The 14384-nt window shown below is 45.0% G+C and overlaps 1 protein-coding gene across 2 annotated transcripts in view; it reads right to left on the reverse strand.

Moving 5' to 3' along the window:
* aralar1 (calcium-binding mitochondrial carrier protein aralar1) overlaps positions 1-14384 on the reverse strand; it is a 48934-nt gene that overhangs the window by 10651 nt on the left and 23899 nt on the right. For both annotated transcript variants that reach the window (XM_037423556.2, XM_075891731.1), the window contains 4 exons: positions 13087-13177; positions 12481-12556; positions 10696-10904; positions 9803-9883 (listed from right to left, as the gene is read on the reverse strand). In XM_037423556.2, the coding sequence (XP_037279453.2) occupies positions 9803-9883; positions 10696-10904; positions 12481-12556; positions 13087-13177 (457 nt within the window). The remainder of the gene's footprint in view (positions 1-9802; positions 9884-10695; positions 10905-12480; positions 12557-13086; positions 13178-14384) is intronic.

Genomic DNA, 14384 nt, shown 5'->3' on the forward strand with positions numbered 1-14384 from the left:
AGGTAGGGGCGAAATTTTCAAAGGGCCCAAATAATAGCTAAACACTCTTTCTCGGTCACGGAGTAGTTAGCCTCGGCTTTCGTCAGAGTTTGGCTTGCGTAGGCGATGACATATTCATCAAACCGTGCCTTTCGTTGCACGAGCACAGCGCCAAGTCCAACACCGCTGCCATCAGTATGAAACTCCGAGGGAACGGCAGGATCGTAGTGGCGGAGGATGGGTGGTGAGTTAGCAGGTGGCGTAATTTGGTGAACGCATCGTCGCATGCTGGTGACCAGGTGGAAAGGTCCTTGTCGCTGCCAAGAAGGTTCGGTCCGTAAGAGGTGCACATATGGAAGCAAAATTTCGAATCAAGCGTCTGAAGTATGACAACAAACCGACAAAACTTCTAAGTTCCTTTAGGTTCTTTGGCTTCGGAAAATCGGCGACTGCTCGAAGCTTGGCGGGGTGTGGAAGTATGCAGTCCCGCAATACGACGTGGCCAAGAATGACGAGCTGCCAAGCACCGAAACGACACTTCTTGAGGTTGAGTTGAAGTCCGGCTTCAATGAGGCGTGTGAGGACGTGCTCGAGACGATTTAAATGGGCGTCAAAATCGGAGGAAAAGACAACTACGTCATCGAGGTAGCATAAACATGTGTTCCACTTGAGGCCTCGTAAAATAGTGTCCATCATTCTTTCAAAAGTGGCTGGAGCATTACAAAGGCCGAAAGGCATAGCGGTAAATTAGTATAATCAATCAGTTGTGCCAAATGTTGTTTTCGGTCGGTCAGATGCTTCCACAGGAACTTGCCAGTATCCAGACCGTAAATCCAGCGAAGAGAAGTATTCTGCTCCCTGCAAACAGTCATGGGTGTCGTCTATTCGCGGTAACGGGTAAATGTCGTTATGGGTGATCTTGTTTAAGCGTCGGTAGTCGACACAAAACCGAATAGAGCCGTCCTTCTTCTTAACAAGAACGACCATTGACACCCAGGGACTGTTAGGAGGCGGTACAATACCCCGCTGGAGCATGTCAGCAACCTGGTCGTCAATAACACGACGCTCCGACGGTGAGACTCGGTAGGGACGCTACCGTAGAGGCGTATGGTTAGGTTAGGTTAATTTGTTTTTTATGGCGCAAAGGCAGCTAAGGCTACGCAAGACTTTCAGGAATGGACATTGAAAAGATGAGATTTTAAAGCTTATTTGACAGATTACATTCTTTCAGAAAGTTTAGCAAGTCAGGCAGAGGTACTAGAGGGTCATCTCCTAGGAACAAAGCAGGGTGTAAAGGTACGTGTTGTTTGTATAGCTTGCTGAAATGTTTTTGTCTCTGTGTTTCAATGGTAGGACATGTGATTAGGATGTGCATAAGTGTTAAGGCTTCTTGGCATTTTTCACACGTTGGTTCTTCTTCCTTTGCGAGTAAGAAGTTGTGTGTCAAGTGTGTGTGTCCAATGCGAAGTCGGCATAATACAACTTCAATAAACCGTTGCTGGTGACGGCAGGTCTTCGTTTCCCCGAGTGTGGGTTTCACCAGGTGGAGCTTATTGTTCGTGCAGGTGTCCCATTGCTTTTGCCATTTTGCTAGTAGAGCCAGGCGAATTGTTCTCTAGATATCTTTAAGGGGAATTTTAACTTTTGTTACTGTTTTATGGGCTGCCTGGGAAGCATACTTATCTGCTTTTTCGTTTCCAGGTATCCCAACATGACTTGGGACCCAGCAGAAATGGATGCAGGCTGCCTGGCTGTTTAAGTATACCATGTTTAAAATGTCGCCCACTATTGGCTCACATTCAAATTTTATATGTAGTGCTTTTAATGTGCTCAGTGAGTCAGTGTATATGAATGCTTTCTTGTATTTTTCAGCGATGATTTTCCGAACTGCTTCACTCAAGGCATAAGCTTTAGCTGAAAAAATGGAAAAACTACGAGGTACTTTCACAGAAATTGCGCTTTTCGTCGTCGCGATTCCAATAATCACGTGGTCTTCCGTTTTTGAGCCATCTGTGTAAAAATTCTTCGTAATCCCTATATTCGTGCTGAAGTGTATAAAATTCTTGGATTACGTGTTCTGGTGGGGTGCTTTTTTTGTTAAAACGGCTTAGTGAAAATTCGCATAGTTGTGACAGGTCAAACTATGGCGACAGACTTGGTGGTTTAATAGCGACATCTAGTGATCCATCAGGGATGGTATAAAAGCGGCAGTATTCCTCGAAACGTAGGACAAGTGGTTTGATTAGGTTCGGTTTGTTGAGGTAGTGTGAGCGTGAGTCACATGTTGCGGCAATTTCGTAGCAGATGCGTTCAGGTGACGACCTTATTCTTAAAACATATGACAAGGTTAGTAATGCTCTTTGATGACATAGAGGGGGCTCATTGCATTTTACGTATAGACTTTGCACAGGTGATGTTCTGTAAGCACCACTTGACAGACGGAGACCGAGGTTGTGTACAGGGTCAAGACGGCGGATGTATGAGTTTGGCGCCGAGTCGTAGACTACGCATCCGTAGTCTAAAATGCTGCGTACAAGAGATCGGTAAATACGTATAAGGCAGAGTCGATCGGAACCCCAGTGTTTATGGGAGAGTACTTTGAGCACGTTGAGTGCTCTGTTTGCCTTAATTTTCAGTGCGTTTATGTGTGGCAGAAAGTTTAGTTTTCGGTCGAATGTGATTCCTAGAAATTTGTGTTCTTCTTTTACCAGCATGTTGATTTTGTATAGTTTGAGCGGGGGTTCAGGGAACAATCCTCTTTTTTGCGTCAAGAGAACAGCCGTGGTTTTTTGGGCTGAAAAGCAAAAACCATTTTGGTCGGCCCATTTTATAAGCCGATTTATTGTAATTTGGAGTTGCCTTTCGCAGGATGATAGGCTGGAGGCTCGGCATGCAATTTGGAGATCGTCAACATAGATGGAGTGCATGACTGTACGGGGTATAGCCCTGTTGATGGAGTTCATTTTCACTATAAACAGGGTGGTGCTCAAAACGCAGCCCTGTGGTACACCATTTTCTTGGACAAATATTCGTGATAGTACTGTACCGAAACGTACTTGAAAAGTTCTATTCGATAAAAAATCGTGTAAGCTGTTCAGCATTCTTCCGCGAATCCCTAAGTTAGCTAGATCTCTGAGAATTTCGTATCTCCAAGTTGTGTCATATGCTTTCTCTAAGTCAAAGAAGACCGAGAGACAGAACTGTTTGTGTAGAAATGCTTGCCGTATTTCTTGTTCCAGCCTAACAATGTGATCAGTGGTGGAACAGCCCTTTTTGTATTCGCACTGGTGTGCGTCTATTAGGTGCTCCGATTCCAGAGTGAAAGTAAGTCTAATATTTATGATGCTTTCATAAGTTTTTGCAAGGCAACTTGTTAATGCAATGGGCCTGTAGCTACTTGGGGTTGTTGGGGGTTTACCAGGTTTTAGGAATGGTATAACTATGGCTTTTTTCCAATCTTCAGGCATTATGCCAGAGTCCCATATTTTGTTGAAGAATTGGAGGAGTGCCTTCGCGGATGCTTGGGATAGGTGTGCCAACATTGCGTAGTGTATCTGGTCAGACCCTGTTGGCGTTTTTTTACCGGCAGAAAGTACCCTGTTTAATTCGTGCAGCGTAAGCACAAGGTTATAACTTTCATTTCAGGTACTGCTAGTAGGCAATCTTTGTCTTTCTGCATTTTCTTTATATTTCAGGAATGTATTGGTGTAATTTGCTGAGCATGATACCTTATAAAAGTGTTCTCCTAATAGGTTGGCCGGTTCTTCTAGTGTTGATTATGTGTCTGGACTTGTAAGCAGTGGTATTGTGTAGAAGGAGTACTCTCCCTTGAACTTCTTCACCTGGTCCCAGATGTGTTTAGATGTGACTGAACTGTTAATTGATGATATGTATTTTTGCCATGAATCCTTTTCTGCCTGTCTTCGAATAAATCGAGCTCTGGCTTTTGCCTGTTTGAAGTTGATGAGGTTGGTGTAGGTGGGGTATCTTCGTAGAATTCCCCAGGCCTTATTTTGTTGTTTTTTGGCATCAGTACACTCGTTTGTCCACCAAGGGTTGAGTTTCTTGCGTACGATGGCAGAGAATTGCGGTATTGCTTTTTCTGCTGCTAAGATTAAAACTTTGACGAACTCTTCGTTTAGTTCCTCAACAAAAATCTCCGATGAGAAAACTTCATCGAGCTAAGCGTTTTCTGTGAAAACTGGCCAGTTCGCCAGCAGTAGTTTCCACCGGCGTGGCCTGCTTGTTAAAGTTGTGTAGGATGGTATGAGTTTTATGATGCCGGGTTGATGATCACTAACATAAGACGTGTTGACGACGTCCCATTTAAAATCGTTAAAAATACACGATGAACACATGGCGAGATCTAAGCAACTAAAAGTGCGTGAGGTTGGTGATAAGTAGGTAAAAGCCCCGGAATTAAGAAGGCAGATGTCATTTGATAAAATGAAATCTTCCACGGCTTGCCCTCTTGCATCAGTTTTGTCGCTACCCCAAAGGGTTGAATGAGCATTGAAATCCCCAACTAACATAAATGGTTTTGGCAACTGTTCCACTAGATTTTCTAGGTTTTTGGTGGTGAAAAGGGTGTGAGGTGGGATATACAGTGAGCAGATGGTGATGGTTTTGTATGATAGGATGGTGACGGCTACGGCCTCGAAAGATGTGTTTATTTGGACATCTCGCGTAGGAGTGCTGCCCTGCATGACTATGGCTACTCCTCCTAAAAGACGGTTGCAATGTTCGCGGTCCTTTCGGGCAACTTTGAAGCCTTTTAGGAAATGGCCGTGTTTTGCACCAAGATTTGTCTCTTGGAGGCAAAAGGCTACTGGTGAGAATTTGTTAATGATGTCCTTTATGTCACCTAAGTTATGAATTAAGCCTCTACAGTTCCAATGTACGATAAAAGCCATGGCGGAATAAAGTTAAGTAAATATACTTCTGGGGATTAATCGGTATAAAAGATGATAGGTGACAATACTAAGAAATAGAAATGGAGAGAAATACGATAACCATTACGGTTATCGCTTACTTATTGTGGTTACTGGGACTTTGTCCTTGTCCTGTTTGGTACGCTCGAGAGAGCGCTTGTTCTTCGGTGTCGATGACACCGGACTTTTGTGGTCGATCTCCATTGCCTTGTCTGAGGCGCTGGCAGATCGAGAGTGAGGCGCTGAGAAACGGATCTCAAGCCTTGGCACTCTCTTGAGTTTAGGGCCCAGAAAGACCGGAGTCTGCGGGCCCTTTGATGTGCATAGAGCAGCTAGCGCTGCTTCTTTTACAGGGGCGGTTTGAGTCACCACAGGACCACTGGGTGTGGTAGCGGTCGACTCCCGAGGCCTTTGTGACGCTGCCCCCGACTGCGTCACATCGGCGTAACTTCTGTGGAAAAAATATGATAGCAATGTTCGCGCTTCGCTGAATGATATTTTTTCTTTAACGGTCAGAGAGATCACTTCTTTTTCTTTTTTTCAACATGGGCGTGACCGGGAATACGCTGGGTGTTCCCCGTCACAGTTAACACAGTGGGGCGAGGATGAGCAGTTTTCCGATTTGTGGTCGTTTGCGCATGTTTCTTTGCCTCTGCATGAGTGCGAGGCGTGTCCGAATCTTTGACGTTTGAAACAGCGTCTGGGGTTGGGAATGTAGGGTCTGACGTTTATTTTTAAGTACCCAGCCTTAAGAGAGGTGGGCATTTCACTTGTTCCAAAGGTTAGTATTATGTGTTTGGTGGGCCCTTCCTGATTATTGCGACAGATAACAATTCTTTGGACTTTTATGACGTTTTGGTCTTGAAATCCTTCGAGAAGCTCTTCGTCACTAAGGCCTAAGAAGTCTTCCTCAGAGATTACTCCCCTGCTGGTGTTTAGAGAGCGATGGACCGAAACGGTGACAGCTGTTTCTCCAATGCTGGTTAGTTGGGATAGCTTAGGCACTTGGTCTTTTTCGGTTAGCTCTAAAAGGAGGTCACCGCTTGACATTTTGGATGCTTTGTATGTGGGTCCTATTTTTTCTTTTAGGCACTTGGCCACCAAAAATGGGGATCATTTTCTTAGAGGTGTGCTGTCACTGTGGATAATGTGGTACTTCGCGAAAGTAACTTTAGTTTCTGCCGAGAAGTGATAACTTGCTTCGGTGCGGCCTCTCTTACGAGACCGATCAAGGTCGGCGGATGCTTGTAAAGCCATACAAGCATGAATGTGTTCGGTAACAGCGGCGACCACCCACCACGGAGCCCAACAAGGGGACGCGGTTGGACTTGTTGAAACAAGCCCTCCCGGCGCCAGCCGTACGCTGTCACTATAACCCAATGTAATTATCTAAGGTGGGATACCTACACAAGACTAACCCTTGCCGCCATGAATATCGGAAGTCAACAGAAGTGAGGAGAGGACAGGAAAGAGAAAAGCGTGAGAAAAAGACGAAGATGTGGGAGGAGAGAGACAGGAAAAGGCGACTGCCGATTTCCCCTGGATGGGTCAGCCCAGGGGTGCCGTCCATGGAAGCAGGGGCCAAAGGGGTGTGTTGCCTCTGCCGGGGGGCCTTAAAGGTCCAATCACCCAGCGTCAGCTCAACCCCCAGGATCCCCTTTTCCCCGGACACGGCAAAGCCACGCACGGCTAGGCGTGGGAGGGAGCCGAAACCCCCCCGTTAGCTTGGGTCCGTGGTGTCGCTATACACCAAACGCCTACTTGTGCAGGCGCCCCTGCGGGGAGAGGCGTATGGCTTCCTGTGTCAATCTTGTGAAATATGCTCGATGTGCGACTGAGGCCAGAAGTGTGGCTGTCAAATGAAGTGCGAAACTTTTGCAGCAGGTTGACCAACTGGCTTCGTTCTGAAGAAGAATTTGCGACATCGATGGTGCGGTGGAAAGCGTCAAGGAGTGACTGGTCAACAACAGAGTGAGAAATGAGTGCGCTGAGGTCCGTAGAAAGTAAACTAGGCGAAGCGTCAAAAATGTGACGGGTGTCGATCAGATGCACGTGACCGATACATTCACCAAGGAATAAAGGTAAAGGACTTCTAGCGTATTGTACACGAGCGTCTTCGTGACGCCATGGTGGAGAGTAAGGAGAGAAATGGGCAGTGGAGAAGATTTGCATTGAATGAACAGGGCAGAGAGCGTAAATAGAACATCACCGTCGGAAATAGCGTCACACGATAGAGTCACCAGCAGAGAAGAGCGCGGTGCTACGGTGGTGTCGTCAGAAACAGACAGTTTATAATACGGCAGGGAGGCTTCGACAGCGTCAACATCAGGAAGTGCAGACAGCTCATGTTCAGCGCGACAGCGGTCAATCATGGCATTATTATTCGCAAGGAAGTCCCAGCCGAGTATCATGTCATGGGAACATGAGGGCAGCACTACGAATTCGACGATATACACAATCCCTTCGATGACGACTCGTGTGGTACAGGCTGCGAGAGGTGTTACACTTTGTGCGTTAGCGTTCTAAGAGAGAGGCCAGATAATGGCGTCAGAACTTTGCGGAGTTTGTGGCACAGGTGAGCAGAAAAGACGGATAGAGCGGCTACTGTGTAGACAAGCGCCATGCCGACGATACTATCGACTGACATTTCAATGAAGTTAGCTGGACAGGAGCGAGGACTTGTGCATGGCGACGGTGACGCAGTTCGTGCCTTGGGATCTGCGGCTGTTAGTTTTCCTGCTCGATGGGTCCAGAACGGCGACGCATAGGGGAAGGCGAACGTCGACCTGGAGATGGGGAGCGGTGGCTGGGGCCGAGTGGACGATCGGAGGGAAAGGAAGAGGAAGGAGGGCTTGAAGGCTTAGAAGAAAACTGAGGGTCGAAAGAGGGCATTCTTCGAATGTTCTGAGCAGCCTGGTGATAACAATAACGCGCCACGTGGCCAACACTGCCACAAACAAAACATATCGGACAGTTGTCGTAGGTCCGTCAATGGTCGGAGTAGACGCCGAGTTGCGGCTGGGGGGCAGAAAACTGCGATCGAGGTGGTATCGACATAGGCGGCGGTGAATAGCTCGGCTGCGAATAGGGCGGCGGTGAATTCATAGGCGCTGGCTGAATACATAGGCGCTGGCTGGAACGCAGGCTGTCGAGGTCGAGCAACGGCCTCGGCGTACGCGAGAGGTGCGGCCACTGGCGGCAGTTTACGGGTGGGAGGAAGAACTTGTGCGACCTGGTCTTGATTGAAGTCGCGGAGTGTAGACGTCAATCTGCATGGTTGATAGGGTACACAGGACATCAAAGAGAGTTGACGAGCGACCTCAGTGCGGATGAACTCTTGGATCTTGGAGAGAAGAGGGGCATGGTCTTCTCCTATGGCAAGAGTGGACAGGCTGTACAAAAAGTCGTCAAGGACCAAGTGACGTTGGGTGGAAAGACGTTGCCTGTGCAACTCGTCAAAACTCTGGCATAACTCTGTCAGTTCTATGACAGTGCGAGGACTCTTAGAAAGCAACATTTGGAAAGCGTCGCCTTCAATGCCCTTCATGATATGCTTAATCTTAAGTTCTTCGGACATCGACTTGTTGACTCGCTTGCAAAGGTCCAGAACGTCCTCAATGTAAATTGTGAAATTCTCGCCAAGCTGCTAAGAACGAGCATGCAAGCATTGTTAGGAACGGCGTTTGCGTACCTGAGGCCGTCCAAAAACTTGTGTGAGTCTCGTTTTGAAGACAGACCACGTAGGGAGTTCCGCTTCGTGGTTTATGAACCACAGCTTGGCCACGTCTGAAAGGTAGAAGGAGACGTAGGCCAACTTGACGGCGTCATCCCATTTGTTGTGAGTACTCACACGCCGGTACATAGAAAACCCGTCATCAACGTCCTTGTCTTCTGTGCCTGAGAAAACAGGGGGATCTCGCAGACACAGAGAACTGGCGCAGAGGACAGTAGGCGGTGCCGGAGGAGGAGTTGGAGCAGCGCTTGCGTCGATAGGCATAATAGACCGTAAAATGCGATTCCGAAGCTCCAGGGTGATCGAAACCCAGCGAACTTCACCACCTTAACGGAGTTTATTTGCAGAGCAGAACGCAGAAGGCGAAGCAGTCAGCAGCGTCCGGCCAAGCGCAGCAAGTACGAGCTTATACTGATGGGGATGCCCCTGAGGCGCTGAGGCCCCTCTCTTTCACTATTATATATATATATATAATATATATATATATAATATATATATATATATATATATATATATATAATATATATATATAATATATATATAATATATATATATATATATATATATATATATATATATATATATATATATATATATATATATATACAAAAGAAAAAGAACAGAGAATGTGTGTTGGATGTACTTATCTCTATTCAAGTAACTACAAAATGCTATTTCCCCTTTTTGACCACAAAAACCGGGCTGCTAAGAGTCAAGAGCATAATGTTTCACAGCTTTTCAAATATGCAAATAACAGCGCATGTTAGAACTTAGGGTGCAGCAACTATGAGATGCATGACCTACGAGGTCACTGACAAAAGCGATCCTACAGTGTGATTAATATTACATAATAAGAAGCTATTATATTTCAACCCAAGTTTCACTCTCATATGCACACACACAATAGAAATTCGTCGTCAAATACATATGCTACAAAAAAATGAAACAAGCATTTACGAATAAAAAAATATAAAGCAGGAAAGCTTTGCTTAAATCATTTGCTTGCTTCACCGATTTGTTCGATTTGGCCAACACAAGTTTACCCCTCAGCACTCCAGCTGTTACAGATAGCATATGGCTAGCGATCCATGCTGTAACTGTACTGAAGCAGCACAATAATTTTGTGCTTGTCACAGCAAATGTCAGAAGCGAGACTCACACATCCACCAGCCAATATTTCAGCCCATGCCGGAATTTCTCCTTTCCCGCTGGTCAGCTTGTCTCGAACAAAGTCGTTGACCTGCACGATCACAACAACCTGGCTGCAGTGGACAAACATACACACACACACAATGCCACCATTTAAATATGACTGCAAATATCAGTATGCTATCACCCCAAATCTAGTCATCAATGCTTTGTAACTGAATGATTTACATGTTATATAAACACTACAATTAGGTTTGAAAATGATAAAACATATTTCAACAAAACCTACTTCCCAGAGGCCCAACTCTCAGTACTTCTTGAAAAGCTAGGCCAGTAACACAGCCAAGTATATTGTCAATGGTCAGGACCATAAAATATGCAATGAAATTCGTGCTAAAAAGAACGGAAGGAGGCATGCATATTTTTAAAAATTTGTGTAAGCCTATGCCCCTTTTAGGGATAATGAAAACAAGTTGTTAGAGAGGATTTGAGATTCAGTGCAAGGCTAGCAAGCAACACACTACTTATGTATAGCCACAACTTCTTCACAAGCTTGTTCCTATAAGCCCAAAGATATCACACTGACGAGTGGTAAGTTTTTATAAATGAAATTCGTGACACTCGTGAAATTGCAAATAGAGCTCAAATGCATAAACACATAAAAACAATAAAACTATGTTACATGCTTGCTAATTAGTGCATATTTAACATATATAATTGAAATATCTTTGTTTTACGGCTTTCTTTCAATAAGCCTCTTCACTCCTCAAGAGAAAAAAAAGCCTGAGAGACATAGGACTTAACAAATGAGGGCATAATAAATATGCACAATGAACCCCCCTCCCCCCCCCCCCCCCCTTCGGAAAGCAACAATTTCAACCAGCTTCACCGACAGTGACTCACCGTGAGTTTGATGGCCTTCTCGGGACAGACTCCCACCAGTTGCGGCAGCAAGCCCCGGTAGAGGCCGAACAGGCCTTCGTGCCGAATCACCTTACTGGCACAGTCCCAGCTGTTGCGGTACATCAGCTCACCAATGTAGGAGCCTGTCCGCTGGTTCTGCATGCGAGTCTTCACCAGGTCGATAGGATACACAACCGTAGCTCCCGCCGCTGCAATGAGGACAAGCCCGAGTTGCATCACCCTGAACCAGCCATCTCTCAAATGGTGTCTTACAGAATCACAACCTCAATTGGCTGGTGGGCCAGTGATTGGCGAAGAAAGTTTGATCGCAACAAGAAACTGAAGTGCTGAAATGGGCTAAGTACGAATCACACTTATTGTGTTGTATTGCATCAAAACTCTGGAATACGCTACCTTGAACCATCTCAGCATCCTCATCATTTCATCAGTATAAGCAATTTCTTCGCGTTCATCTATAAAACTATAACAGCCATGCTTGAATTCATGAATATTATTCTGATTTGTTGTATTAATATGTGTTTTTTTAATTGCTATATGACTATTGCATGTATTTCTTGTATTTCACTGCACTTGTATCCAATATTTCCCCTGTAGGTCCGCTAACTACTACTGTTAAAACACTGACCCCTGCAACTGTTCTTCAATGGGCGTTGGGGTCCTACCTGTATATTAATAACCAACAATTCTATGTATTTTATAAGCAATAAACTGATTGATTGATTGCTTGATTGATTGATGTCACCAGCAAAGTGAGTGTTAATGAAGTATTGACATGAATCTGATAAGTGTTTGCGTTGTTGCTCAAAATAGAAACACTAGTGCTGAGAACCCTAAAAAAGAGTGCCATGATGCCTACCTTAAAAACTACTACTACCTTAAAAACCACTTTCGGTCGTTTCGATACTGAGAGGCAAGTTTCACAATGACATTTTAACACAGTGCAATGTAAACCTAAGCCACATCAGGACAGCAGCTCTGTTTTCCATTGTTCCCTCCAAATGAGCAATTTTGCCCACATGCCGGATGCAGAATTCCCAAAAATAGCTAATAATGTTTACTAGTCATGATAATACTTATAGCAGTGTAGCTAGCTTAAATGTCGTGTGCGACAAAACTATAGTATTATTAAACTAAAACATTTTAAGTGTGTTTCTTGGCTTTGGTATATGGAGAGGACTTATACTGCAAGCAAAGAAAACAAAAAGTTTTGTTTGCTAGGCCTTAAAATTTTGCCAGTGCTCCTTTGGTAAGGTACTCCAAAATGACAAGTTTCACATTTTTACATATTACAGTAAAAAATTATTTCACCCTTGCTGGGAATTCATTTGCACAGCTGACTAATAACAAAATGAAATTTCAAATTTTCCACAAAGCCAGATCTGTGACATTTTATTTAAGTGTGTTACAGGAGAACAACTTTTTATGGTGACAGTTTTGTTCCATTCAAATTAGAACTGAAATGTGGGAGAAGGCCAAAAAAGATGCAATAAGACTGACACCGACTGTGTCCATCTTACAGTGTCACTGTTACTCTGTCCTTGTTAGTCATATGGCGCATTTCAGCTTTAATTTGAAGTACGAACCGAGTCGCCAAGCTAAAGGTATCATTTTATTCATTCCTTTTTATGCTGAATAAAGATGAAAACAAACAACAACAAGAAACAGAACATCAAACACTATCTGGTCCATCTAGCAGACAGCATCATGAGCACCACCACAAAAAGAAAAGCTTCTTTGCCACAACAATGCACAGAGAGTACATACCGCCAGCGATGGAGCCAAGTGTGAACCGGTAGGCACTCTCGAGAATTTGAACACCGAAGCCCCTCTCATCAGGACTCTAAAAAATAAAAGACATGCGAAAAAATGATGCTAGGTAAAGAAAAAATAAAAGGCTGCGGGCATTCACCGTCTGCTGTATATTCTTTCCAAAGCATGCAGTGAATGAGACAGCATAAACTTGGCCACGCTTTTACATCACTTCATGGCTAGAAGAAAAAAAAAAGCTCTGGAAGCCATGCTGGATAAATAGTAAAGGTCTCAACCCAATGTTTGACAGTCAAGTTGTTTCTGATTTACGATGCTTTCTGTGAAATAACTATTGCACATGATTACAATTACAACTCACATCATAAATTATTTGCATATTCAGTATGTAGCAATCCTTTCTGCTCAAGCGCACAAGCAGTGCTCTGTGGTGACTGCTGTACTTTATTTCATTGCGACATGTTTGTACATGTCACGGCAGAATGGCATACTATTGAGGCCACTTACAACAATTCCAGATATAATGAGTGTTCGTGACAGTAGTCATAACTGGGCGTGACAATACAATAGCAATATGTAAAGCCAAAATAAGATCACACTAACCTTAACTGCCTTAACTTCAGCAATCGGCCTTGAAAGAAACCTGGTTGGCCGATAAGGTGCTATTCTTTCCAAGTCTTCATAGGTTACCCGCCTGAAACCATAAAAAGAACACCAAAGAAATGTTTACGTTTAGTCAAACAGCTCATGGCATCAAAGCACTAGAAACACCCCAATGAAATGCACAAACTTGTCTGACTTGAATGAGTTCTCAGAGACGAATATCCTTTACTACAACACTTTCAAAGAGGCCACTACAAGGGCAACATGAATGGTCTTAAAGCATGCAAACATTTATAGGTACCGACTTTCAGTACTTTAAGTGAAAGGCAGAAGAAACATTAACAAATGGACTAGGTGCCTGTATGCCCTTGAAATACTTTTATGGATCAAGCATAAAGTGATACATTGTGGCAACAGCAAAGCCTTGTTGTCCTACAAATTACAGCAAGTGTATGATTATTGTACAGTGTTATGACCGGCGTCAGCAGGCGCCATGCTGTCGCTGAGAAGCGTAGCCGGGCCGCGTTCCCACGCCTGGAACTCCAGTTTTCTCGGAACCAGCGTCCAGAGATGACGGGGGAGCGGCGCTCTTTTAATCCCCAAACAAGTAGCCGACTCGCCGAATGTCTATGCTCGCCAGCTATTGTCCCTGCTAGCCGGCGGATGAGACGTCCTGTCGCCACGAAGCTGTAAGCCGTTCCGGAGGGGACAACAAAGAGCGTATTCCTTTGAAGAAACGGCGACCGCCGCCACAAAGTGCCCTGCTAATTGAGCGGACAGATTGGCGGACCGTTTGATGTCTGCTGTCCGAAGCTTGGAACCCCTCGACCAGTGACACACACGACGAGCAAGAGCCCCTCTGGCGCCACCTTTAAGTGCAGTGATCCTGACTCGAAATTGGCTGTTCACGTGCGCCGTGCATGCTCGTACCCCTCACCTGTTGTGTGTGTATGTGATTGGTGTTCCACTGAAGAAGGAGGAGCCCGACAGGGCTTATAACGGCGCCGCAGAGTGCAGGACGTCGCTCTGAACCCAGTAAAGGTTCAACCACCACGTTCGTAGTTTGTTAAGGCTCTGAACCAACTAAAAGTTTAACCACCACGCTCGTGGTTTGTGAACTCTTAACCTCATGCTGTAAATATTTGTAAATAGTGCCATAAACCTTGTTTGTTTTTCGTATCCCCATCTTGTAAGCGGTCGTTTCCTCAACCCGAAGCTACACCACGCTACCACAGCTCACCGGGATCACCACAACTGGTCGTCAGCGGTGGGGTCGCAACAACAGACAGTTTTGTCAT

Source organism: Rhipicephalus microplus, chromosome 4, assembly GCF_043290135.1.
Source record: "Rhipicephalus microplus isolate Deutch F79 chromosome 4, USDA_Rmic, whole genome shotgun sequence".
In the NCBI taxonomy this organism is placed as follows: Eukaryota; Metazoa; Arthropoda; class Arachnida; order Ixodida; family Ixodidae; genus Rhipicephalus; species Rhipicephalus microplus.